Genomic DNA, 24,921 nt, shown 5'->3' with positions numbered 1-24,921 from the left:
TAAGTTTGTTGCTGGGGCACCTGAGTGGCTCAGTCGGTTGGGTGTCTGCCTTCGGCTCAGGCTCGTGGTTCGTGGGTTCAAGCCCCACATTGGGCTCTGTGCTGACAGCTCAGAGACTGCATCCTGCTTCGGGTTCTGTCTCTGGCGCTCTCTGTCCCTCCCCGGCTTGTGCTCTGTCTCTAAAATAAATAAATATCAAAAAAATTTTTTTGAAAAAAAAAAAAAAAAGTTAGGTTTGTTGCCATAAATACTTTTGTACATAAAACTTAGATCACATCTCTGATACTCTTCCTCCTCCTTTGCTCTCTTTCTTCCCTCCTGTGGTGTCCTTGGGGTATCTGTGGAGATGGTGGGTGGGGCCCCCCTGGCTGACTCCTGGGGTTCTTCTACAGACAGTCATCACCACCATGACCACCTTGAAGAAGAACCTGGCTGACGAGGATGCTGTTTCCTGCCTGGTGCTGGGCACTGAGAACAAGGAGCTCCTGGTGTTGGACCCGGAGGCTTTCGTCATTTTGGCCAAGGTCAGTCAGTATGGGGCCAGGCCCTCGGCACAGCGAGGCCCGGGCTGCATTCCCTCCCTCTGCTCTCTCCCCCATCTCCTGCCCCTAGTTCTTGGTAATACACATTGTGGAAAAATTACAAAAGGTAGATGAGCATGAAGCAAAAAGTATGTGTCCAAAAATACCACCACCCACAATGTCTACTATTAAAGTTTTGGCATGTCTTTCTGGACATTTTTATATTGAGACACAGATATATAACTCATAAATAAATTTTCTTTTACAAAAACGGCTTTGTGGTAAGGATCACGTAGCCTGCTCTTCTCACATACTGGCAACTCATCAGTGTCTTTCTATATCTGTATAAAACCATATTAGCTTCTTTAAAGGCCACACAACATCCTTTATGTAAATGGACCATAATTTATTTACCTTAGCACTCATTGTATGTCTACATTGTTTTCAGTTTTCACTACTGTCAGCACCAGTGCAGTAGGCCTCCTTGCCCAAACCCCTGTGCATGTTTATCTAAATACGTCTTTAGGGTACCTTCCTAGAAGTGGCATAGTTTTGTCAAAGGTAGAGACAAAACCGTTGCCGAGTTTCCCTCCGGGAAAAGCATACAAAAACTGTGACCAGCAGGGTGACGATGAGGAGATTGGGACTTTGGACAAGGAACCAACTCACAGGCGTTATTTCAAGGTAGGGAAGGATGGGCACCAGAAAAATTGGGATGTTTGAGCCTCTCCTTTGCAGATGAGCCTACCCAGCGTCCCCGTCTTCCTGGATGTTTCCGGCCAGTTTGATGTGGAGTTCCGGCTTGCTGCTGCCTGCCGCAACGGGAACATCTATATCCTGAGAAGGTAACTGCATCGTGGTCTGTGGGGCCAGAAGGAACATCTCAGAAACCGGCTGGTTTCAGGGGCTTTGGGGCTGGTATTTGGGAGTGGAAAGAGCTGGGAACTTGGCTAGGAAGGTGAGCTCACGTGCATAGGGGGCCACCTGCAGGCTTGTGTGATGAGCAGGCAAAGTGAGAGACTGGGTAAGGTGGCTGTAGCACGTGAGCAGTGCAGTCAGTGATGGGAAGAAACAAAAACAGCCTCCCATTTGCTGTATTGCTTTGTAGGTATGTGACACTTCTTTATGCTTTAGGCTGATAATCATTTTCTAATTAAAGAAGTATTTTGGAGCACCTACCGTGTTTTAAGCATTATGTAAAGCATAGAGGATGTATTGCTAAATGATATAAACTAAACATAGGCCCTGCCCTCAGGGGAAGACAGATGTTAAAGTCAACAAAGCAAGATGTATTTCGAATTGGATGCATGCTTTGGAGGAAAAATGCAAGCTCAGTGGGCAAAAATAATAGGGCCAAGGTGATCAGTGAACACCTGTCTATGGAGATAATTTGGAAGGTTAAGAAGGAGCCAGTTATTCCAAAAGTGGGGAAGAAGTGTTGTAAGCAGAGAAAACTTAAGCAAATTCAAGATAGAAAAGACATTGCCATGTGCTCCCCAAGCTTGATGGTCAGGGGGGAGGGTGGAAAGAGATGTGTGCAGACCAGGCATGGCCTGTTAGGACATGATAAAGATTTTGAGTTTGAAAACTCTTATGGGGTTTAATCAGAAGAATATTATGAGCCATTTATATTTTTAAGAGATTACTCTGCTGGGTGGAGAGTAGATTGGAAGGAGGACCAGAGACCAGAGGGAGGCTCTCGGATGGGTCATCAGATGGGATATGATCATCTGATGGCCATCACATGAAGGAAGGGGAGCCATAGCCTGTGATTCGTAGGCAGGAATTACCCCTACTTTCTTGATAAGAGAAACTAAGATTTAGAAGCTGGGAAACTGAAAACAGTGCGTCTACACATAGCAGACTTCTCGTGCGTTTCTGACAAATTGCTACACTACCTAAGTCCAGTGGCACTTCACCTAGCCTAAGTACACTCACTGTAAACCATTAAATGCCAGGTCATCACACAAATCACTGTAGTAAAGGCAGCAGGGAGACTGGGAAAGAAAACACACTTCATGTTATCCAAGGTCACACAGCTGCTAAGTGGTAAGCGTGGAAACAATACTATGGTCATCTGCTTTGGGGCCCAGGTTCCTTCAGGGATAGTCTGTGGGGCTTAGAAAGAGGAGTGTCAGCCAGGGAAGGCGAGGCTTGGAGAGGCTCTGGAGCTTGGAGAGTGTGTCTTTATTCCACAGAGACGCCAAGCGCCCCAAGTACTGCATCGAGCTGAGCGCCCAGCCTGTGGGGCTTGTCCGGGTACACAAGGTCCTGGTGGTGGGCAGCACCCAAGACAGCCTGCATGGCTTCACCCACAAGGTGTGGCCTTTGGGCAAGCATCACCCCCCAGCCCCTCCATGTATGTGTCTCTGGTCCCCCTTAGCAAGCGATTCCTTCTGGTGTCTCTTTCCCTGCAACTCCAGCCACCCCTTCTTTCCACGCTGTGTCCTGAACGCTCCCAGGGTAAGAAGCTCTTCTCTCCCAGGGTAAAAAGCTGTGGACAGTGCAAATGCCAGCAGCCATCTTGACCATGAATCTCCTGGAGCAGCACTCCCGGGGCCTGCAGGCCGTCATGGCTGGGCTGGCCAATGGAGAAGTCCGCATTTACCGTGATAAGACCCTGCTCAATGTCATCCGCACCCCGGTGAGCTGCTGACTCCTCTTTGTTCTGGTCCCACCTCTGGGGCTTCTTAGCTGCCTCTCCTGATCCACCTGATGCCCTTGACTTTTGATGTATCTCAGAAACATTTGTTGAGCATCTCATGTGCACAGCCCATGTGGGGGATAAAACAATGTCTAAATCCTGCCTTCAGGGAATTTATAATTTAAGATGACAGCTAGCCAGAGACACCGCTAATTCAAATACAAGCAAGTCTAAAGAGGAACAAAGTACTGAAAAAGTACAGAGGGGCCTAGCAACTGGGGGGGGGGGGGGTGGTGAAGGGTAAATGGGGGTGGAACTCACAAGCCATTTCATAGCAAGTGGCAGTTCCTCTGGGCCTTGAAACAATTTGCCAAGTGAATACATAAAGAATATTCCAGACTGAAAACAGCATGAACAAAGGCTGAGAGGCATGAATGTTCTTGATTAAGGAATACAGGTGGCTTGAGGAATTTGGATTAGTGTTTTCAAACACTAAGTTGTGGGTCATTAAATTAATTTAACGGGCCACAACCAGCAACATAAAAAAGAAAGCTCAGAGGGGGCACCTGGCTGGCTGGGTAGAGCACGTGACTCTTGATCTCAGCTCTCAGGGTCGGAAATTTAAGCCCCACATTGGGCGTGGAGCCTACTTAAGAAAAGAAAAAGAGGGGCGCCTGGGTGGCGCAGTCGGTTAAGCGTCCGACTTCAGCCAGGTCACGATCTCGCGGTCCGTGAGTTCGAGCCCCGCGTCGGGCTCTGGGCTGATGGCTCAGAGCCTGGAGCCTGTTTCCGATTCTGTGTCTCCCTCTCTCTCTGCCCCTCCCCCGTTCATGCTCTGTCTCTCTCTGTCCCAAAAATAAATAAACGTTGAAAAAAAAAAAATTAAAAAAAAGAAAAGAAAAAGAGGGGCACCGGGATAGCTCAGTCAGTTAAGCGTCCAACTTCAGCTCAGGTCATGATCTCACAGTTCGTGGGTTCGAGCCCCACATCACGCTCCGTGCTGACAGCTCTGAGCCTGGAGTCTGCTTCGGATTCTGCGTCTCCCTCTCTCTCTACCCCTTGCCTGCTCATACTCTGTCTGTCTGTCTCTCTCTCTCTCTCAACTAAATAAGCGTTAAAAAGGAAAGAAAGCTTAGGTTATATCACATGTGAAACGTGTGTGTGTGTGTGTGTGTATGTGTAAAGTTTGAGAGCAGTTGGTTTGAACTATAGGCCTGCTGTAGGGGTGGGAGGAGGGTAAAGAGGAGAGGGACAGTAAAGGGAGGTTGGAGTCTGATGTGGAAGGCCTTAAGTCGTTCTAACCAGGAGGACAAAAGCCATGGGAATTTTTTTGGCAGAAAATAGACACGATCCTGTTTATATTTTTGAAAGGCATCAGTGTGAAGGACAGATTAAGGAAAAAGACCAGGCTGGGGACCTGTTAGGTGACCCCAGAAGCCCAATGACATTCAGTCTGGAACTGTGACTGCGGCAGTGAGATTGGATGGGAGATGAGAAATAGAGGAAATATTTCAGAGGCAGCATTGCCCCAGGCCTTACCTCACATCTCTTTATTCTATCATATCCGGGGTCTCCCAGCCTTATCACTCCACCTCAGTCTTGCTCTCCTCTCCATGGTATTTTCCCAACTAAGTCCTGGTGTCTCCACCACAGGATGCAGTGACCAGCCTTTGTTTTGGCCGGTATGGGCGGGAAGATAACACCCTCATCATGACCACACGAGGTGAGCAGACTTAGACCTGGCAAGAGTTTTAGAGTTAGACGCAAAGGTGACAGGCTAGATCCTAGGAAAGAAGATGTGGATGTGAAGCATAGGCAGGCCTGGGTTTGGGAAGCAAGGCTTGTAGACACATGTCCTGTCTGAGGCCAGCTCATCAGCAGTTTGGTTTCACTTCCCAGGCGCCAGTGTTTCCTGTTCACCCCAGTCTCCTCAGTGTCTGAGGAGACATCACAATATTTAATTAACATTTATTATGTTAATTAACTATTAACATCACAATAGTTAATAAGTAACTACTGAGTGAACGGATGGATAGTAGGACATTATTAAAACATCCTTTATTCCTTCTAGATACCCAGAATCTCAGCAGGAAGACAAACATGGACAGAATTGGGTCTATACGAGGCAGATTGTTTGGGGAGGAAGGAATGGGAATGTAGGGTAGAACTGGGGAGGACAGATCTGTTTCTGTCTGTCCACTTCCCTAGGCGGTGGCCTGATTATCAAGATCCTGAAGCGTACGGCAGTGTTTGTGGAAGGGGGAGGTGAGGCGGGCCCCCCACCAGCCCAGGCCTTGAAACTCAACGTGCCCCGAAAGACCCGGCTTTATGTGGATCAGACGCTGCGAGAGCGGGAGGCTGGCACCGGTGAGTCTCAGGCCAGGTCCTGCCTCTTCCTTCTCCATTGCTCTAAAGCAGCAAGAACTGGGTGAACCCGCCTGGGTGCCCCAGGCACTGGGCAACCAGGCAGCTTTCCTGCCTCTGGAAGTCCAGAGACAGCCTAGGAGGTGTCCCCTACCTCCAATAACTGCCTCAAGGTGGGAGATCCTGTGGGTGAGGGCACACGCCCCTCGAATGCAGAGGGGAGAACAGTTGCTTCTAGATGCAGGAATTCTCATGAGAGAAGCTGAATTTGACCAGGGTTCTTCCTTTTCCTATTCAGTTTTTCTTGCTCTTTCATTCATTCTTCCCTTCATTCGGTACCCAGGATTATGCCAGGCCTTGTGCCAAATGCCTTGAAATAGGTTTAGACCCCTACCTTAGGAACTCAGTCTACCTTGCTAATTTCACATGCGTGACAGATGTAGAAGAAGTCTCTGCAAAGGGCTGTTGAGACTCACAAGAGTGAGGAAGTTTGCCTGGGCGCCTGGGAGAGGCTTCAGAGAGAGGTGACACTGGACTTCACCCTAAAATGATTATAAGTCCACCAGCCAGAGAAGGACAGGGAAGGGAGATTCAGGCAGAGGCGTGAGTAGAGTCACAGGATCCTACCTGGATTTACGTGGCATCTTCCACGTGGTCGCGGGTGTAGTGCAGGAAGGCCAGGGGGGCCAGACCAGGGGCTGGAAAGGCAGGGCAGAGCTGGCTCCGAAAGGGCCTGGAGTGCAAAGCTAAGATGTTTGGTTGATTCTAGGTAGTGGGGGCTGGGAAAGATGTTAAGCCGAAAAATACAGTGACTCGACCAGCTCTGTCTTATAAAGGGACCCTGCTGATAGTTTTAAAGGGTAAATTAGAGGATAAAAGAGCTAGCAGGCTGTTGTAGCTGAGAGAATCCAAGAGAAACAATTGAAACATTCAAGAAATAATTAGGAAGTTCTCTAAAGTGACCAAATGTAAAATATGCAAAATTCAATAATTTGGTATATACCAAGTTGGAAAATCCAAAGTTTCCATTCACAATGGCAACAAAATCCCTAGAAAATGTCAGTCTAAGAAAGAAAGTTATAAAACTGCTCTCAAGAACGTAAAAGACCATCTGAATATTTCAATGATGAGACTCTCAGGGTAGCAAGACCTAATGCTTTAAAGCTGCTGATTAATTAACAGCTTCTAAAATTAATCTAGGAACATAGCAACGTTACAGTGAAAATCCCTATAGGGTTTATTTTGAGGACTTGACCGGTTGGTTTTCAGTAAATCTAAGAAATTGGGGGATGGAATTTAAGAATGAGGGGACCTTTGGGGTGCCTGGGTGGTTCCGTCAGTTAAGCATCCAACTCTTGATTTTGGCTCAGGTCACGATCTCATCATCATGGGTTTGAGCCCCTCATCAGGCTCTGGGCTGATGGTGCAGAGCCTGCTTGGGATTCTCTCTCTGCCCCTTCCACCACCACCACCCCCACCCCCCGCAAATAAATAAACATTTAAAAAAAACAAAAAAGAATGAGGGGACATAGCCTCTCAGCAGAAGGAACTATATGAACTAGAAAGCTGTAGGAATTAGCAGCTGTGGTGTGATACGGAGATTGATATCGATCCAGGGCACATTCAGAAAGTCCGGAAACAGACCCTCGTGTATGGGAAAAGTCAGTTTATGTTAAAGGTGTTGTTTCAAATTAGTGGGGAACGGAAAGCCTGTCCAAAAAACATAATTGGGACTGCATGCTTCTAGAAAAAAAAAGTTAGAACTCTACTTCATACCAGACACAAAAATGAATTCTGAGTAAATTAAAAATAAGTTGTAACAGTACTAGAGGAAAAAGGAAAGACTAATAGACGGGCTAACAGGCTAACGTCCAGACATGAGACCTCTGAGGGGTGGGAGGCGCCTGACATGTGTGGAAGGGCGAGGACCAACTGGCAAGCCAGCGTGCTAAGCCTGGAAGAGGGTCCCGGGGGCATGGGCTCTGGAGGCGGCTTTGAGGAAGAGTCCTCAGACCTTGGCAAATGAGTAACCGTGAGAGGTGAGCCTGGGCACGTTGGTGGATGGGGACGCTGTGACGGAGTCGGGGGAATGACGTGCGTGTCCGCGGTGTTGAGTTCGAGATATCGATGGACGTCCGGGTGGTGACCATCAGGCAGCTGGAAGCAGGACTGAGAGTGGACGTGGGCCCGGTCCTGAGTGGGGCACTGCAGCCTCGGTAGTGACAAGTCCCCACCCTCAGGAGCTCGAAGCTGTTCCTCAGTGGAGTGCTCACAGCCGGGGCAGGGCATAGAGGAAGAGGACCAAGGACAAGACTTAAGGGAACGCTAGCCCTTAGGCGAAATCGAAGGAGCCATCCCAGAGAGTGGGATTGTGCAGTGGTAGGAAACCAGAAAGCAGGAGGCAGCCAGCGTGTGGCCCACAGCGTCCAGTGTCACCGGACCGAGGCCAGGCTACTGCACCTTGGTCCTCCCTTTCCCACGTTCCCAGCTCCTGCGGCCCCTGCCTTCCTCTTGTGCTGTCTGAACAGCAGCCCGCGCAAGACACACTCTCCCCTGCCTCTGCCCCCTCCTTCCCTCCTTCCCTCCGGCACCAGCCCTTTGTGCGCCTCTCCTCAGCCATGCACCGGACCTTCCAGACCGACCTCTACCTGCTGCGCCTCCGGACTGCCCGCGCCTACGTGCAGGCCCTTGAGTCCAGCCTGAATCCTGTATCTGTGACAGCCCGGGAGCCCCTCAAGCTGCACGCTGTGGTGAGCACCCAGGGCTAGGGGGCAGTCAGGCCACCTCAGGGCCAGAGGGGCAGAGGGCAAGGGTGGGTAGGAACCCCTCAGCCCCAGAGCCAGTTCTGAGCCCACTAGGCCTTGTGCCCTCTTCTCCCCTCCCAGAGGCCCAGAGACCAAGTGTCTGTCTTCCTGTAGGAGGGTGCTCTCTCTCCTCCCCTCTGCTGTGCTGCCTCTTCCCCTCAGCGGGCCGTGGAGCGGGCCACACTCTCCAGCTCCTTCAGCCCATGCCGTGCCTCAAAACAAGCCCCCGCATTTGGGGCAGGGCACACAAGTAGTCACCTTGGGACATTTCTTCCCAGGACTGGAGGGACTCTGACGGCTACGGTACAAGGAAGAAAGCCGTTTGTTTCAGTAACTGTGGGCAGCCTGGGGGCTAGGACTGCCTGCTATAGGGAAGGGAAGTCCTGAGACGTGCACGGGAGGAGGAGACCCTGCACTCAGACACAAGAAACCTCAAGGTCATCTGGGCTAAATTGGGTCCCAGAGGCGTGTTGTCTGGCCCAAATGGGTTTCCAATTTCTCTTTCCCTAAAGGAAGTAGATAGAGAGAGGGAGAGGCTACAAAGCAACTGAGAATGAAAGGGAGGAACATGAAATCCCTGTGCCTACCCTAGGGTGAGAGTGGGAGGAAGTCAGATCCTGGGAAGAGAGCAGCAGGGACAGTGGTGAGGCCATAGGTGGGAGCTGGGCTTTCATCTCTGGGCCAGCTCTGCCTCTGACCGGCTTCCTGTGCTGTCTGCATCAAGCCCCTTCCCCCACTTGGCCTTTGCTGATCCCTCTCCAAACAGGAACTAGCCTCTGGGCTTCTGAGGGGCCTTTTGAGGGGCAGGACGATACATTAGAGCAGTTGGAAGAGAGTAACTCGAGAACATTGATGACAAAGCAGGAGGACAGGGCCAGGCCACATGGGATTCAGTGCCCAAGGCCACTGTTCCTAAGGGCTTCCTCCACCCACCCCACCTTCTCCGCAGGTTCAGGGCCTGGGTCCCGCCTTTAAGCTCACACTTCACCTGCAGAACACCTCAGCAGCCCGACCCATCCTGGGGCTGCTGGTCTGCTTCCTATACAACGAGGTGCTCTACGCCCTGCCCCGGGCCTTCGTCAAGGTACTGGGCTGCCCCACTGAGACATGGATTGAGGGGAAGACCAGGCTGGGGCCTGATTAGGTGCCCACAGAGCCCTAACAGGTCAGTGGTGAGGGAGCTGGCAGGTGGCCACAGCCACAGACCAGGCTGGGGTATGGCAGGGTCCTCCCCTGGGGAGAATGCCCAAGACCTGCCTTGGCTGCTTTTCTCCCGGCCTGAGAGAGGTCTCAGGGAGCCACACGGAAGGTTCTAGGAGAAGAGCCAGAACCCAGAGCCCATCCTGCCTCGCAGCCATGCCTGCGGTGGGAATGGGAGCCTCTTTCTGCCCCAAGGAAAATTTTCCACAGAGTGAAGGGCCTAATTTCCCCCCCAGATCCAATTTGATCCCAAGTTGGGAGGACCAGAGGCTGAGAAAGACTCTGGGATTGGTCTGAGTTTAATCCTGGACATACATGTGGTCCTCGAGCGTCCACTCCCCTCACTGAACCCATATGCCCTGTGAATGGGCCCATCAGCCCCACCCGCCCTGCCAGGCCTATGCTGAATTCAGCTGCTACAGCAGGTGTGAGCGTGCTTTGGAATCTGCCAAACACTGTCCAGGCATGAGAGCTGATTTCCTTACCTGTCTGTCCCCAAACCCAGGTCCCCTTGCTGGTGCCAGGGCTCAGCTACCCACTAGAGACCTTTGTGGAGAGTCTCAGTGACAAGGGCATCTCGGACATTATCAAGGTAGGTCGCCCACTGTTGGTACCACGTCGGGGAGACAGTGAGAGTGAGGTGGACAAGGCCCCCTCATGGCTGCCAGGTCCGGGTGGGTGTCTGCAGCCTCCCCATCCCCTTTGACAGAGCCCTGGTGGCCTGTCACTGGGACCAGTGCAGACCAGGCTGGGCTTGGCCTTTGCAGGGAACAGGAAGTAAAGGGGGCATGCCCCTACTGCCACGGCACTTCCTCCGTAGGTGCTGGTGCTTCGTGAAGGCCAGAGTGCACCCCTCCTGAGTGCCCACATCAACATGCCCGTGAGCGAGGGGCTGGCAGCCGCCTGACCCCCGGACTGGTGTTAAAGCCCCTGTAGAATCGGGACCAGGAAGATTCAGCCGCTTCCACTCAGCTGGGCAGAGTCGATGGCCCAGTCCCCGAGCGGCAGTGTGTTGGGGCCACGGTTTCCTTCTCCTCTCCTAAGTGTCCCCGTTCTCACCACCCTGACTGCTGGGTGACCGATAGCAGCAGGTCAGTGAGTACCCAGGAGGTTCAGCTCCTTCCCCCTCAGGAAAACCCAGCCATTTGCCCACCGGACTACTGCTGTCCTTCATCCTCCCCACTTTTGTCCAGAAATCACCCCCAGGGCCGAAGGAAGATCTCTGAAGTGGTCAAGGTGAGATGAGGGGCTCGGGCCCAGCCTTCTCCTTTGCTGCTTTCTGTAGGCACGTTACTCCTGGGTTGCTGCAGGCCCAGGCCAGAATTGGCCACGCCTGGCCTGGGGTAATCAGAGGCTTTTCTTGGGTGAGACCGAGCCCCCTGTTGCTCCCTGGGGTTCCAGAGGCTTGTCTGATGCTGGTCAGATTACAGGCAAAACACATGCTCTGATTTCTCCTTGTGAGGCAAACAAGGGAGCCTAGGGAGTAGTTGCCTCCCCACAGGGGCCTTTCCTGAAATCTGGGGCTCAGCCAAAGTCTCAGGCCTGTGATGCTCCATGAAGATCGCCAAGGGAGGAGGTGGTGCCAGGAAAGCATAGGGCGCCCATGCCAGGAGCTAGTGGCCCCAGCCCCCACCGGGCTTCTGAACACCACACAACTGCCACTCCTGACTTGGTCGCTCGTGTCCAGAAAGAGCGTCCCAGGAGAGGAAGGCTCAGTTAGAGCACAAGTGGGGCTGGGGTGCGCAGGAGAGGCGTTTCCGGGCCCTGGGGAGGTGGCACAGGAGGCAGAAGCCCAGAACTGCTCTTCTGTGCCCTGGAGCCCAGATCAATCACGTAAGTGGAAAGTTTACTGGGCAGTGGCATTAGCTGGAAAGGCATGGACCAGAGGTGTTGAGTGAGGCTAAAGACTGAGGGAAAGCACATGTTCAGACCACAAGGGCCCTAGACCCACAGTCCCGGACCTCAGTGCCTCCTGAGCCCTGGCCAGTGTTAGGCTGGTGCTACCAGGGCCACCTTGAACCACTTAGGAGCCAGGAACCCTGCTCCCTGAGCACCTGTCTTTTCCTCTGTATGACCAGGTGCAGCCTAGCATATGGTACCTCAGCCTTGTGGGAAGTAACCAAATCCTTCTAGGCTATAGGTTCCCCACATGTAAAATGAGGCAGTTTGTGACCAAATTGAGCTCTAGCATCCTGCGTGCTTGGCAGCCGCTCTAGAGGAAATGAGGACTCCACTCCAGAAAGGGGGGGTTTGACAGGAGTAACTGCAGGGCTTTTGCCCTTGAGACCAAGGGCCCCACACTAACTGCCATGGCCGGGCAATAACCTCTTGTCCAGGACCCCAGCAAGGGATTGGGGTGACACAGCTCTCAGCTCACCCCAAACCCTCCCAAGGAATGCATTCTGGGGCCAGGTTAAGAAAGGATGGGGTATGGACCAAAGAAAGAGCCCATCCCCCTCCTCTGTGCAGAGCCTGGCCGCTTGTAGACATAGATTAATTGGGTCAGGGTGGTGAAGGGTCTCTAGATCAAGCCAAGTGAGTCACAGTTGGACGAAGCAGGAGGTTTAACCTGCAGAGCTTCCTACGAGAGCTTGGCAGAGATGGAAAGGCCTGCTCTAGAAGGTAGTAAGCCCCTTATCGCTGGAGCTCTGTCACTGGGGCTGGGCTAGCTCTTCACTGGGCCATATGACCATACAATCTCTTCTTCCCCAATCATGTGATGACTGTGTGAGCTCAGAACACCAAGTCTAGTTTGTAGCTATTCATGATGTTGGAGAAGCTTCCTATGCCCAGCACCTAAAGAGAGTTTGTGTGATGTAATACTATGTATCTATTATTAAAAATACATGAACTGCACTGATGTGGACAAGTATACATAAAGCAATATGAAACCAGGAACAGTGCATGGTACCCAGTGCACTCACTAGTTGGAGCTCCAGGAGATTGTGTACATTAGGGATGAGGGAAGTTATTATCTTTTTAAAAAGTATTTATCTAAAACCACGTACCTACTTAGTACTATGGAATTCGTTTATAACGAGAAAATTCTCCCTATTCCCCACTACTGCTCCCTTGCTACAATCATTTTTAGTTCTCTTAGCTATTTTTTTAAGTAGTCTCTGCATCCAGTGGTGGGGCTTGAACTCAACCCCAAGATCACGAGTCACACATACTCCACTGACTGAGCCAGCCAGGTATCCATTAGCTATTTATCTTAAAAATATGCTTATACTACTCTTGCTTGATTTATCATTCTAGACACTATCTGTTGGGTCCCTATTGTAAAAGGCGAGGCTTTAGCTCTCTTGTGGAGTACTTTGTGCCTTTTCTCCCCAGTTTTCAGGTAAATCAATACTTACTGTTTAGATGGCTGTTTATCTTACTATATGAAAGTTATTCCCTGCAGAGCCAAAATTGGGATATAATTAAATTACCTTTTAATTTTTCATGGAGTTAATAATTGCCTTTTTTTTTTTCATTTGGTCAGTTTTCTATACGTAGCAATTGTTCATTCTTCCCTCATCCATTCTGACAGTGACTTTGTTTTTCTGGATACTTTCCATCATCCCCTGCCTCAGTGAGGACTGTTTGCTCTCTAGAACTACTGCAGACTATTTCTCCTGACTAGAGCCTCTGACTCCTGGGCCCCTTCTCTTCATCCTTACAGTTCTTTTACCCCTTATTTGGTGGAGTGTATCCACAGTACTGCCTTTAAAAAGTCACTAGAGTTAAAAAATTTTAGTACACTGTCTAAAAATTTCTTTATCCCATTCACATACATGTGTGGTAGCAGGTCATAAAATTTGAAGTTGAAAATAGTTTTCCTGCAAGAAAATCATTTTTACGGCGGTATTCCCTTGTGCTCTGATTTTTGGTAATGCTGTTGAGAAGTTGCATGCCATTTTTGCTCCTGGCCTCCTTGTTCTGAAATGTCAGGACATGACTTACATGTGTGTCGTTATTTGTTGTGCTGTGAGGTGGAAATGTACATCCCTCACTTCTACAAAATTTTGTTTCTTAAGCGATTTCCTCCCATTTTCTCTCTTTTCTCTGGAATTCTCATTAACCGAGCACCTGATAAATGGGAATTCCAGAGAGAACAGGATTGATTGTCTGGTTTTCTTCTCTCTTCTCTCATATTGTCTTTCTGTTCTATGTTCTGAGAAATTTTTCTTTCAGCTCTTCTTCTCTGGAACTGTTTTTTAAAATTCCACTATTTTAATTCTCAGCTCTTTCTGTTCTGTGGTCAATCTTTAACTATAATGTCTTTGAAAAGATATAGAGGTCACCAAACCATCAGTCAACAAGTGACTTCTATAGACTTATTTCAACATCAGCAGAATACACATTTTTCTCAAGCTCACGTGGAACATTCACCAAGACAGACCACATTCTGGTCCATAACGTAGGCCTTCACAAATTTAAAAGACTGGAAATAATACAGTGTTCTCAGGTCAAAATGGAATTAAACTAGAAATCACTAACAGAAGGGTAACTGGAAAATCCCCCAAATTTTCATCATTTCCCCCAAATACGTGGAGATGAAACAACACCCTTCTTTTTTTTTTTTTTTTTTAATTTTTTTTTTCAACGTTTATTTATTTTTGGGACAGAGAGAGACAGAGCATGAACGGGCGAGGGGCAGAGAGAGAGGGAGACACAGAATCGGAAACAGGCTCCAGGCTCTGAGCCATCAGCCCAGAGCCCGACGCGGGGCTCGAACTCACGGACCGCGAGATCGTGACCTGGCTGAAGTTGGACGCTTAACCGACTGCGCCACCCAGGCACCCCGAAACAACACCCTTCTAAATAACATGTGGGTCAAAAAGAAATCTCAAGGGAAGTTTAAAAATATTTTAAACTAAATGAAAATGAAAACACACTTACCAAATTTGTGGGATACAGCAAAAGCAGTGCTTAAAGGGAAACTTGTAGCATTGATCTGAAATCAGTAATTTAGAAGTTTCCACTCTGGGAAACAAGAAGAAGAAGGGCAATTTAAGGAGTGACTTGGTGGCTCCCTCGGTTGAGCATCCGACTTCAGTTCAGGTCATGATCTCAGGGTCCGTGAGTTCGAGCCCCGCGTCGGGCTCTGTGCTGACAGCTTGGAGCCTGGAGCCTGTTTCGGATTCTGTGTCTCCCTCTCTCTGCCCCTTCCCCGCTCATGCTCTCTCTCTCTCTCAAAAATATTAAAAATTAAAAAAAAAAATACTGGAATTACCAAACAATGTAAGATGTGTGCTTTTGATATATTTAAAGAAAAAGATCCTAAAATAGAAGTAGAGAGCATATAAAATGACCAAGCAAATCTGAAAAGCAAACAACTAGAAGGAGAAATAAGATATTTGACATGTAAAACTCAATGGGAGAGTCGGCACAACCACTTAGAAAAAAAAAACAAACAAACTAGATTGGTTTCAGAGCTGAAGAAAGACCCAAAGATGTGTGGAAATAATCCAGAATGCAAAAAACAGAAAATATGAGTTATTAAGAGACAAGGAGGATGGAGTAGAGAGGTCCAGAGTTTCAGTAGAGGCAGAGAAAATAGGTGAAGGTGTGGCTAAGAATTTTCTAGAACAGATGAAAGACAATTCATAGAATCAGGAAACCCAAGGAATACCATTAGGGTAGATACAAAGACAACAACACTTGGGCACATCACAGTAAACTGCAGAATGTCAAAGACAAAAAAGTCTTAAAAGTGTTGGAGACAAAAGTGTCTTCAAAGGGGTAACAACAAATAGATAACAGCTGATGTTATTAATAGCAACAATGGAGACCAAAAGACAGAATATTATTTTCAACATATGAGAGGAAATAACTATTAACCTAGAATTCTGTACCCAGTAAAAAGTAACTTTAAGTAAGAAGGGTGATAAACTAAAAGCTAAGAAAAGGTGGGAAAAATAACAAAGTAGAAATCTTTCCAGGTACATCAATTACAATAAATATAAATGTTTCAACTGGAAGACAGTGTTGTCTAGATTTAAAAATCCATTTATAGGCTGATCTCTTCTTTCTAAGATTTTTTTTTAATAACCTCTACACCCAGTGTTGGGGCTCAAACCCACAATCCTGAGATTGAGTCACACGCTCCACTAAGCCAGCCAGGCGCCCGCATCTGTAGGCTGATTTTACAAGACAATTGAAAGTAAAAGAATACAGACTATTTTAATGTATTTGGACTAGAAGGGAACCTAAGGGGCATCTGTTTTATTATTTATTTATTTATTTAATGAAATTTGTCAAATTGGTTTCCATACAACACCCAGTGCTCATCCCAACAGGAAGGGGCATCTGTTTTAAAAGAAACCCACCGTGAACATATTTTATAGTGAAATATTGAAATGATTTCTTCAAAGGCCAGAAACAAGTCAGGGTGCCCACTACTTTTCCTCTACCCATACAGGAGGGGCAAGAAGATTAAGAGGTATAAAAATTTTAAAGGAAAAACAAAACTGTCTTCTCACAGATTATTTTATTGTAAACATAGAAAACTCAGGAGAGTTTATAAGTTAATGGTAAGTTTTTGGTTTGCTGTACACAATCTATTTGCATAAACCACGTACAATAACAAAACATTATCAAATAAGAATAAATCTAACCATGGGGAGCCTGGGTGGCTAAGTCGGTTAAGCGTCTGGCTCTTGGTTTCGGCTCAGGGCATGGTCTCATGGTATGTGAGTTCGAGCCCCGAGTCAGGTTCTGCACTGACAGTGCAAAGCCAGCTTGGGATTCTCTCTCCCTCTGTCTCTGCCCCTCCCCCACTCATGCGCTCTTGCTGTCTCTCAAAAATGAAAAAGGAAGAAATGTGGGGTGCCCAAGTGGCTCAGTAGGTTAAGCGTCTGACCTCAGCTCAGGCCATGATCTCACAGTTCGTGGGTTCGAGCCCCACGTCAGTCTGTGTGCTGCCAGCTCAGAGCCTGGAGCCTGCTTCGGATTCTGTGTCTCCCTCTCCTGCCTGTCCCCTGCTCACACTGTCTCTCTCTCAAAAATAAACATTAAAAAAAAGAAATCTAACCAAAAGAGGCATGATCTTTATGAGAAAAAGTATATAGTTTTATTGAAAACATCTAATAGATACACCATATTCATGACTGAAAAATGCAATTTCATATAGATGCCGATTTTCCCCAAACCGATCTGTAAATTCAGTTGGGTTCCGTTCACAATCTCAAAGGGACTTTTATTGGTGGAACTTAACAAATGGATTCTAAAATTTATGTGGAAGAGCAAGGACCACGGATGGATCTTCGGGAGTCACACAGCGGGGGCAGATAAAATGACCCGTGGGACAAAATGGGACAAATAAATTGCGGTAGATTCAGTGGCTCACTATCCAGCAAGGAAAAGGAATGCGCCACAGCTATACACATTGATTGGGATACATCTCAGAAACATAATATTGAGTGACTAAATAAACGGTATGATTCCATTTATATAAAATTCAAAACCATGCAAAACCGATACAAACCTAGGTAATGCAATTACAAGGCAAAGCAAGGGAATGGTGAAGACAGCACAGTGTTTTCTCGACCAGGGAGGGCACAGCAGGGACTTCAAAGAAGTGGGTTCCATCTCTTCTTAAATGGGGCTGGGGAGGGAGTTCCTCTTTATTTTATAAATATCTTCTTGCCTCTCCTTACTATTTAATTAAAAAAAAGAAAGAAGAAAGAAAGAAAAAAGAAAAGTATTCTGGAGGGGTAAAGTAGCACAGAGTGCCAGGCACACCACATTCCTAACAGTTACAAAATAGTTCTTGAACATGCCATTTGGAAAAAACGAAGTCCTAGCAGCTCAAACCTCTGTGGGTATGGGCAAGACCTGTCAGAAGGATGGACTTCTCTGAGGGTTCCTGGGTGACAAGCCTGCCGTGTCACGGGATGATAACCCCCCACCCTTGGCAGCATCTGTAGACTTTTTCACTTAACCCCGTTTTGGGTCCCACCCTCCCCCAGTGCCCCTGAGACCCAAAGCTTCTTCGAATAGCACCCATCTCTACCCTAGAAGGATAGCTGCTTGGCTGCCAGGGGTAGGGAGTGCCCTGGGGGGAGGGCAACCCGGCTGCCCTTTGGATCAGTCCCCCTATTGTCCATCCCAAACCTTGCCTTTCATGGTGCCAGGAGAGTTCCTGAGCCTCCAGGGCTCTGGGGGACAATTTGGCTGCTTCTTGGCCCCTCCCTCTAGGAACATTTAATTAATTTCTAACTCTCTGCTAAGAGAGTTAATGAGCCTCCATCCATTTCCCATGTCTCAAAACATCATCAGGTCCTTGGTCTAGTACTGTCTCCCTCCTACTTTCTCTCTCCTTGTAAATTTATACCTGTTTTATTTCTTTACTCTCATTTTAGATTTTAAGAGGAAACAGAGGTAAACCCGTGTGTTTAAACCTGCCACATTTAACAGGAAGTCTGTTTACTATATTTAAATAAAAATGTTTAACAGGTAGCTCCAGAGAGGAAGAGTTTGGCCTTCTGAGCATCATCCTTCAGATGCTTGAACATCTCCACCTGATTTCTTTGCCTCGGTTTTGCCTACACACTTTCCTCAGCTATGTAAGGACGAAGGAGAAAGCACAAATATCTGGGTTCAAATCCTGACTCCTCCATTCACTGCCCCATGATCTCATCCCATCAACTCTCATAATTGCTGCCTCTGGTACCAGATTAGCCAAAGAGGCACAGTGAGTGTTGTGGAGATGCTTCTAATTATAAAGCCCTGAACCAGGGAAAGAATGTTGCATTCTCTTTCCCTGGATCCCTACATGCAGCCCTGGCCTGCTGTGCCCCAGCTCTGGCCCCCACCAAGGCCACAGGAGGCAGAGCCCTGGCCCCTCATGCCCTCAGGCATTCTGTGGGTCCCAGGCCTGACAGTGAGAGGAACCAGAAACCTAGAAAGATGGAGGGAGTCCAAGAACCAAGTGGGCGCTTTATTAACTTGGCAAAGGGGTGATTAGGCTGGCCAAGCAGCCCCTTGCCAAACCTGCCACTCTGCTAGAGGGCCAATGAGGCAGAACTGCAGGGCCCAAGCCCTGGACACTGGAGTCCAAGCTGGGCAGGGGCAAGGCCAAGGATGGGACTGGAGTTGCCAAAAGGCATTAAGTACCAGTGCACCTCCCCTCCTGAGGTTAGGGATGGGCCTGAGATGAGTTAGGAGCCCCCTCTCCTGCTCCCCTCTCCCCCAACAGCTCTGGCTCTTCCTGGAGTCAGGAGGCTGTGAGGCCCACATCAGCTGCAGTCTGGAAGGTGATCCCGTCTCCGGGCAAGGGGGAGGCCAGGAAGGGCCAGAGCCAGACGAGGACCCAGCGGGGCCCCAGGGCCGCCTGCAGGTTGTGGCAAGGGCCCAGATCATAAGAGTGCTGGCCCCGAGCCCACTCCCACGTGGTCTGGCCCCGCAGCAACAGCATCCCATGGAAGAGCAGCCCAGCCCCGCACAACAGTGCACCTGCCACACACGTGTCGGTCACAAAGGCCAAGGCAAACTGCGCCAGAGACACTCTGCCTGCAAGGAGAAAGCAAGAGGGTCAGGGAGCAGCAGCGGGCCCCGTCCCCCCAAAGCCCAGCTCCTGCCCTCACCCTCCACTGCGAAGCAGGGGCTCGTTCCTCTGCTCAGCAAACACTCACTGGCTATTCCTTAGCCAGCCCCCATTGGTGACCTGGGCAGACACAGCTCCTTACCCAAGATCTGACTTCCATTCACCATAAACTTGTGAGCACCTCCCGGGTGCTAGACACGGTACCAGGCACCAAGATGAACAGTAGACAGGACCCCTAACCTCCGGGAGTTCACAGACAGACGTTTAAGAGATCGCTTCTCAGTTACTTAATCACAGCAGTGATGTGTGTTACGATGGAAAAGCACAGCACCTCCCGGCCCACGGTAGGTACTAAGTATCCGCTGAACAAATGAACTAAGGAAGTCATGAAACACTGTGCTCACTGAAAGCAGCCAGACGCCAAAGTCACATATTCTATGATGCCATTCACGTGAAACGTCCCAAACGGGCAAATCCAAAGAGACAAGACCGTAGATTAGTGGTTACCAGGGCCTGGGGGATTCAAGGGAGGAATGGGGAGGGACTGTTTAATGGCACAGGCTTTCCTTTGGGGGTGATGAAAATGTTCTGGAATTAGTGGTGATGGTTGCACAACATTGTGAATGTACTGAATGCCACTGAATTGTATACTAGAAAGTGGTTGAAAGGATGAATTTCATGTTGTAGGAATTCTACTTCAATAAAAAAGAGGCTGTGTGGGGAAATGCCAAGCAGATGTATTAGGCTAAAGGAAGTGGGTTTCATCTGTTTTAATAAAGTGACATCTTGGGTGGTGCCTGAAGGAGGTATCTGCTAGGTGAAGAGGGGAGAAAACATTCTGTTTGAAGGTCCTGAGGCAGGATGGAGGGGCGTCTGGGAGACCCATGCATGGATGGTTCTGGAAGCTCAGGAGAGAAGCCCAGGCTGGACACGCAGATCTGCAGGCGGTTGGAGCACAGGCAGTTCCAAGACCCACCAGAGTGTAGAGTAAGATGGAGTCAACACCATGACCTCAGCGGCAGGTCCTCTGGGACCCAACCAAGAAGAGAGAGGGAAGGGACGCCTGGGTGGCTCAGTCAGTTAAGCGTCCGACTCTTGATCTCGGCTCAGGTCACGATCTCACAGTTCGTGAGTCTGAGCCCTGAGTCAGGCTCGGGGACAACTGGTGTGCAGCCTGCTTGGGATTCTCTCTGCCCCTCCCCCACTCTCTCTTTTTCTCTCTCTCTCTCTCAAAATAAATAAATTAAAAAAAAAACAAAACCGGGGCGCCTGGGTGGCGCAGTCGGTTAAGCGTCCGACTTCAGCCAGGTCACGATCTCGCGGTCCGTGAGTTCGAGCCCCGCATCAGGCTCTGGGCTGATGGCTCAGAGCCTGGAGCCTGTTTCCGATTCTGTGTCTCCCTCTCTCTCTGCCCGTCCCCCGTTCATGCTCTGTCTCTCTCTGTCCCAAAAATAAATAAACGTTGAAAAAAAAAAATTAAAAAAAAAAAAAAAAACCAAAAAAGAAGAGAGAGGGAAACCAGAAAGAAAGAAGGAAACAGGATGCAGGAAGGGCTGTTGGAGAATCCAGGATACGGGCCATCCAGGGGGTTAGAGGTCAGCAGTCTTGAGGCAGAAAGGTCTTGTACCCGGGCAAGTCCTTCAAGAAGCTTGGCTGCTAGGGGTGCCTGGGTGGCTCAGTCGGTTAAGCGTCTGACTTTTAAGCATCTGTCTGAATCTTGACTTCAGCTCAGGTCATGATCTCATGGTTTGAGTTTGAGCCCCGCGTCAGGTTCTGCACTGACAGCTCAAAACTGCTTAGGATTCTCTGTCTCCCTCTCTGCCCTCTCCCCTGCTTGCTCTCTCTCTCTCTCCCCCTTTCTCTCTAAAAAATAAACATTAAAAGAAAAAAAAAAAAAAGCAGCAGTAGCAGCAGCTTGGCTGCTGACAGGAGAAGAGCCAGGAGGCAAGAGCTAGGGAGGAGGAGGATGTGGGGTGAAGAGAGGCTTTGTACCGATGGGGAAACCCAGAGGAAGCATGCAGAGAGAGCCTGGGTTGGCAGGAGGAGAGCAGGCCCACGGCGAGGCTTCTGAGCAGGGAGGACGGGCCAGACATCAGGAGAAGCCGGAGGCAGTCAGGTTGGATCTGCTGGGGTCCGCAGCCATGAACACGGCATGGTACCAACTGCCACGAAGTACCAAGCGTCTCTGGAAGCTGGCAGCAGCCAGGGGCAGACACAGAGAAGCCAGGAAGGCACAGCGGGAGGCAGACAGAGCAAGAGGATTGAGATGTTGGCAGAAGAATGGTGGGAATGAGGATTCTAAGCTGGATGTGGGGGCAGTGACGTGGGGAGGGTTGATGGACAGAAAGGTGAGGGCCAGGCGCTCACGAAGCAGGTGTCCTGGATTGTCAGAGTGAGAGCTGGCGAGAAGGAGAGGAGGTGGGGAGCAGAGAAGGGGGTGACAGGCTCATAGCGTGATTTGGGAGGTGTTGGCTCTGACACAGTTTGGCCTCTGACAAGGTCTAGGGTGGACGTGGGAGTAGAGGGAGGGAGTCAAATGGAGGAGAAGGGCAAGAGGCTGAGCAACGGGGACACTGATTGGGCCATTCACCCAGACTTTCAGACACCCAGGATTTCACCAGGGCCCAGGGCTCAGAGGGCAATGGCCACAGGGAGGTGCAGCTGGAGGGCTTGGGTCTCAGCGGAGGCAGGGGGTCATCAAGGAGGCTGCTCAGGGAGCCAGTGGGCAGAGGAAGACACTGCCATCCCCACTGGGCCTTCCAAGGCCTCCCCCCAGGCTGCAGGGAAGGGCCCTTGGGACAGACTGGGGTTTGGAGAGGATAAGGAGACACAGTGACCACTGAATGGTCATGGAGTTTAGTAACCGCAGGACAAGGTTACAAAGGGGACCACGGAGGAGTCGGGAGGAAGGAGTCAAGGGAGAGAAATCCCAAAGCATTTCAGGGGGAGACAACAAATAGTATAAAAAAAAAAATGGGGGGGTGGATTTTATCTCAGGGAGGCGGGGGGTTGTCAGAAGAAAGAGGAATAAGTCTGTCATCCAGAACATGGCCTCTCAACCAACCTCCTGATCCATGTCCTCTCCTCCCAACTTCCAAAGCCTGGAGCTTCCCCTGACTATAACTATCACTGGCTCCCTACTGTCCAGTCAAGTCAGGACTGGCTATCTCCTCACACCAGCATTCAGGACCTCCACCATCCAGTCTGAACCTACTCCCTGTCCAACCTCTATGCCTTTGCTCAGGCTGCTCCCCTCACTCAGAATGCACCCCCACTTAGAATGCTCCCTCCCCATCCCAACCTATGTCCTGAATCCCCACTAGTCTTTCCTTCTGTGCCCACACCTAGAACCCTTCCCCGATTCTCCCAGCCAGAACTCTGTACCTGTGTCAAGGCCCTGTATTTTACTGTACTGCACACCCAGCTGAATCCCGGGCTGCCCTCACCCCCCATAAATGACACTGGGACTGGGTCCCCAGGGCACTACCAGGAGAACCAGCCAGAAATCCCATCCCCCACCAGAATGGCCCACTGCAAAGCTCCCCACCTGTGAGCAGCATGAGCCAGGGCAGCAGGAGGAGGGCCGCGATGTGAAGGGGTGCATGGGCTCGCAGGAGGGCCGACAGGGCGGGACCCAGCAGCACAGAGACATGGAGCAGGACGCCCGCAGCATGAAGCAACAGGCACAGGAAGGGCCGGTAGTTGCGGAATCCCACGCAGCGGCCCAGCAGGCGACAGTGGTGATCCCGACGAAGGATGCAGACGCGGCAGGCGGAGCAATGCCCACTGCGTGGTGGCACCTGGCTTTGGCACTGGTAGCAGTAACTGCAGAGAAGGAACCACAGAGTCAGTTCCCCCAGCAGCTCTGAGCACCTCGTCAGGCCCGGTCAGCCTCTGAGCCCATCCTGGGGAAGCAGGCACAGCCGCTGTCCTCACTAAGCCTCAAGTTCATCATACATAAATGCAGGCTGAACACCACTTCCTGGGCCCTGCAGCTCAGACATCCAGTCCTAAGGCCTCTAACACCCAGGAGCAAACTTCTCACTTCCCCTGTGCTCACCACGTTGGTCCAAGTCACTAAAAGATTACTGGATTACTGCAACAGACTCTTAATTATTCTCCCTGATTCCAGCTTTGTTTCCTCCTAGTCTAGTCTCACGCCAGCACCCAGACTGATCCTTAGAAGTCTAAGTCGTGCCCTTCTCCTCTGCTCCAAACCCTTCAGTGGCTATCCGTCTCACTGCCAGTAAAAGCAAAGCCTTCAGTGTCCTGCAAGGTCTTTCCATCTCTAACCTCTCTCCTCCCCCTCTCACTCCACACCAGCCACAATGGCCTTCTTGCTGTTCCAGGAACATGCAAGGCACATAACTGCCTCAGAGTCTTTCCACCGTCTATTCCCTCTGCCTGGAATGCTCTTCCCCCAGATCCCCACATGGCTAACTCCCCCACCTCCTTCAAGTCTGTGCAAATACCTACCTTGACTACCCTATTTCAAACTGCAACCTGCACACCATTTACTCTGCTTTTTGTTTCCATACCACCACCATCTTCTAACGTTCTGTACAATTTGCTAATTTATTATGCCTGTAACTAATCATCTGCCCCCTCCCCCACTGAAATCAGCTCCAGGGTGTCAGGAATCTATTTTGTTGTACCTCCAGTGGCCGGAACAGTACCTTGCACATAGCAGGTGCTCATTAAATATTTGCAAGTGAATGAATGATACGTCTTCAGGATCTACCATCCAGGTTCTAAAAGAGTGTTCCGGCTCTAACAAGCGGATCCTATTATAATCTGGTTCTAACATCTTCAGGTCCTAGGGCGCCTCCCCCAGTCCAAGGCTCCTCCTGCTTTCCCCCCTCGCCAGATCCCGCGCCCCACTCACGCCCAGCCCTGGCCCAGACCGCGGCCGGCCAGCATCACGCCCCGGATGCTGGGATCGGAGCGCAGGAAGAGCCCCACGTTGCCCAGCAGGTTGAGCAGCTGGAAGGCGGCCAGCACTAGCTGCAAGGCCCGAGCCAGGGGTCCCAGCGGGGGTGGCCCGGGACCCAGAACTAGCACATAGGCCAGCTCCAAGCCCACAGCCGTGGCCCACAGCGCAGTGAGCACGAGGGGCAGCCGCGCGGGCGCCCCGTCGGCGCTCCCCGCCGCCCAGGGCTGCCCCATGGCCTGGACCCCACCGGCTATCGGGTCCCTAGTACACCACCGCTTCCGTATTGGGGCGGGGATAGTGGCAGACGGACGCCCTCTACGACCAATAGAAGCTCGAAGGGGGCTTAGAGTCACAGGGAGCGGCCCGAAGATGCAGACATGTGATTGGACGCCCGAATGAGCCGGCGAGAAGCTTGGAATCCCGTTGGCGCTGGAGCAGGGAAGGACAGCACGTTATAGCTCCGCCCGCCAGCGGAGGCCACGCCCCTCCACCGAAGCCACGCCCTCTGCTCTCGCTGGCTGGTTTGGAGGATTGAGTTGCAGACTCGGTGGCCTCGGGGTTTCCCGGCTCAGCACATTCATTCCCCCTCAACCCCCAGCCGCCCCGATATTAATAGCCCTGCATCGGCTCATCCAGCTGGCCTGGAACCCCTTCCCATGCCCGAGTGTCTCCATCACCCCAGAAAACATTCAAACAGCTCAGCGCCTCGCTGTTTCTGACTGTGAAATGGGGATAGGGCTCTATGTTTCCCACCAGCGCCGCGCAGGGAGAGGGTCAGCAGGAGGCCCAAGGGGCAGCTTCTAGAGCGGTCTACAGTCACTGTTATTATCGTCATCTCCGTTGTACACATGAGGAAACAGAGAGGGCCGTGGCTTTCCTACGGCCACACAGCACCCAAGAGGCGGAGCCGGGACGGGAAC

General features: G+C 50.4%; 2 protein-coding genes across 8 annotated transcripts in view; one reads left to right on the top strand and one right to left on the bottom strand.

Moving 5' to 3' along the window:
• Positions 1–12,979, top strand: part of BBS1 (Bardet-Biedl syndrome 1) — a 20,833-nt gene extending 7,854 nt beyond the window's left edge. For all 6 annotated transcript variants that reach the window (XM_047878301.1, XM_047878296.1, XM_047878298.1 and 3 more), the window contains 10 exons: positions 393–524; positions 1,260–1,366; positions 2,720–2,840; positions 3,007–3,165; positions 4,819–4,888; positions 5,374–5,532; positions 8,146–8,279; positions 9,283–9,417; positions 10,039–10,125; positions 10,354–12,979. In XM_047878301.1, coding sequence (XP_047734257.1) covers positions 393–524; positions 1,260–1,366; positions 2,720–2,840; positions 3,007–3,165; positions 4,819–4,888; positions 5,374–5,532; positions 8,146–8,279; positions 9,283–9,417; positions 10,039–10,125; positions 10,354–10,440 — 1,191 coding nt within the window. In that variant the 3' untranslated portion in view covers positions 10,441–12,979. The remainder of the gene's footprint in view (positions 1–392; positions 525–1,259; positions 1,367–2,719; positions 2,841–3,006; positions 3,166–4,818; positions 4,889–5,373; positions 5,533–8,145; positions 8,280–9,282; positions 9,418–10,038; positions 10,126–10,353) is intronic.
• A 3,582-nt stretch (positions 12,980–16,561) lies between these two features.
• Positions 16,562–24,281, bottom strand: ZDHHC24 (zinc finger DHHC-type containing 24). 2 transcript variants are annotated; one of them, XM_047878302.1, is made up of 3 exons: positions 23,954–24,281; positions 22,616–22,893; positions 16,562–19,034 (listed from the first exon to the last, which is right to left on the bottom strand). In XM_047878302.1, exons 1-3 carry the CDS (start codon positions 24,232–24,234, stop codon positions 18,739–18,741), a joined length of 855 nt encoding a protein of 284 aa, XP_047734258.1. In that variant the 5' UTR covers positions 24,235–24,281; the 3' UTR covers positions 16,562–18,738. The 2 variants fall into 2 exon arrangements, with proteins under 2 accessions (XP_047734258.1, XP_047734259.1); XM_047878303.1 differs by lacking the exon at positions 23,954–24,281 and adding an exon at positions 23,745–23,935.
• Between the last annotated feature and the right edge of the window lie 640 nt (positions 24,282–24,921).

Source organism: Prionailurus viverrinus, chromosome D1 (assembly GCF_022837055.1).
Source record: "Prionailurus viverrinus isolate Anna chromosome D1, UM_Priviv_1.0, whole genome shotgun sequence".
Lineage (NCBI taxonomy): Eukaryota > Metazoa > Chordata > Mammalia > Carnivora > Felidae > Prionailurus > Prionailurus viverrinus.
The sequence above is the reverse complement of the archived record's forward strand: the minus strand, read 5'-3'. Positions and strand labels throughout refer to the sequence as shown.

What these genes read in the sequence shown, in the direction of transcription:
- ZDHHC24 (XM_047878302.1), bottom strand. Translation starts at nt 24,234, where the DNA reads ATGGGGCAGCCCTGGGCGGCGGGGAGCGCCGACGGGGCGCCCGCGCGG. An exon ending in GGTCTGGGCCAGGGCTGGGC is followed by an intron (nt 22,894 to 23,953) that starts GTGAGTGGGGCG and finishes CCTTCTCTGCAG; the next exon opens with TTACTGCTACCAGTGCCAAA. An exon ending in CTGGCTCATGCTGCTCACAG is followed by an intron (nt 19,035 to 22,615) that starts GTGGGGAGCTTT and finishes TTCTCCTTGCAG; the next exon opens with GCAGAGTGTCTCTGGCGCAG.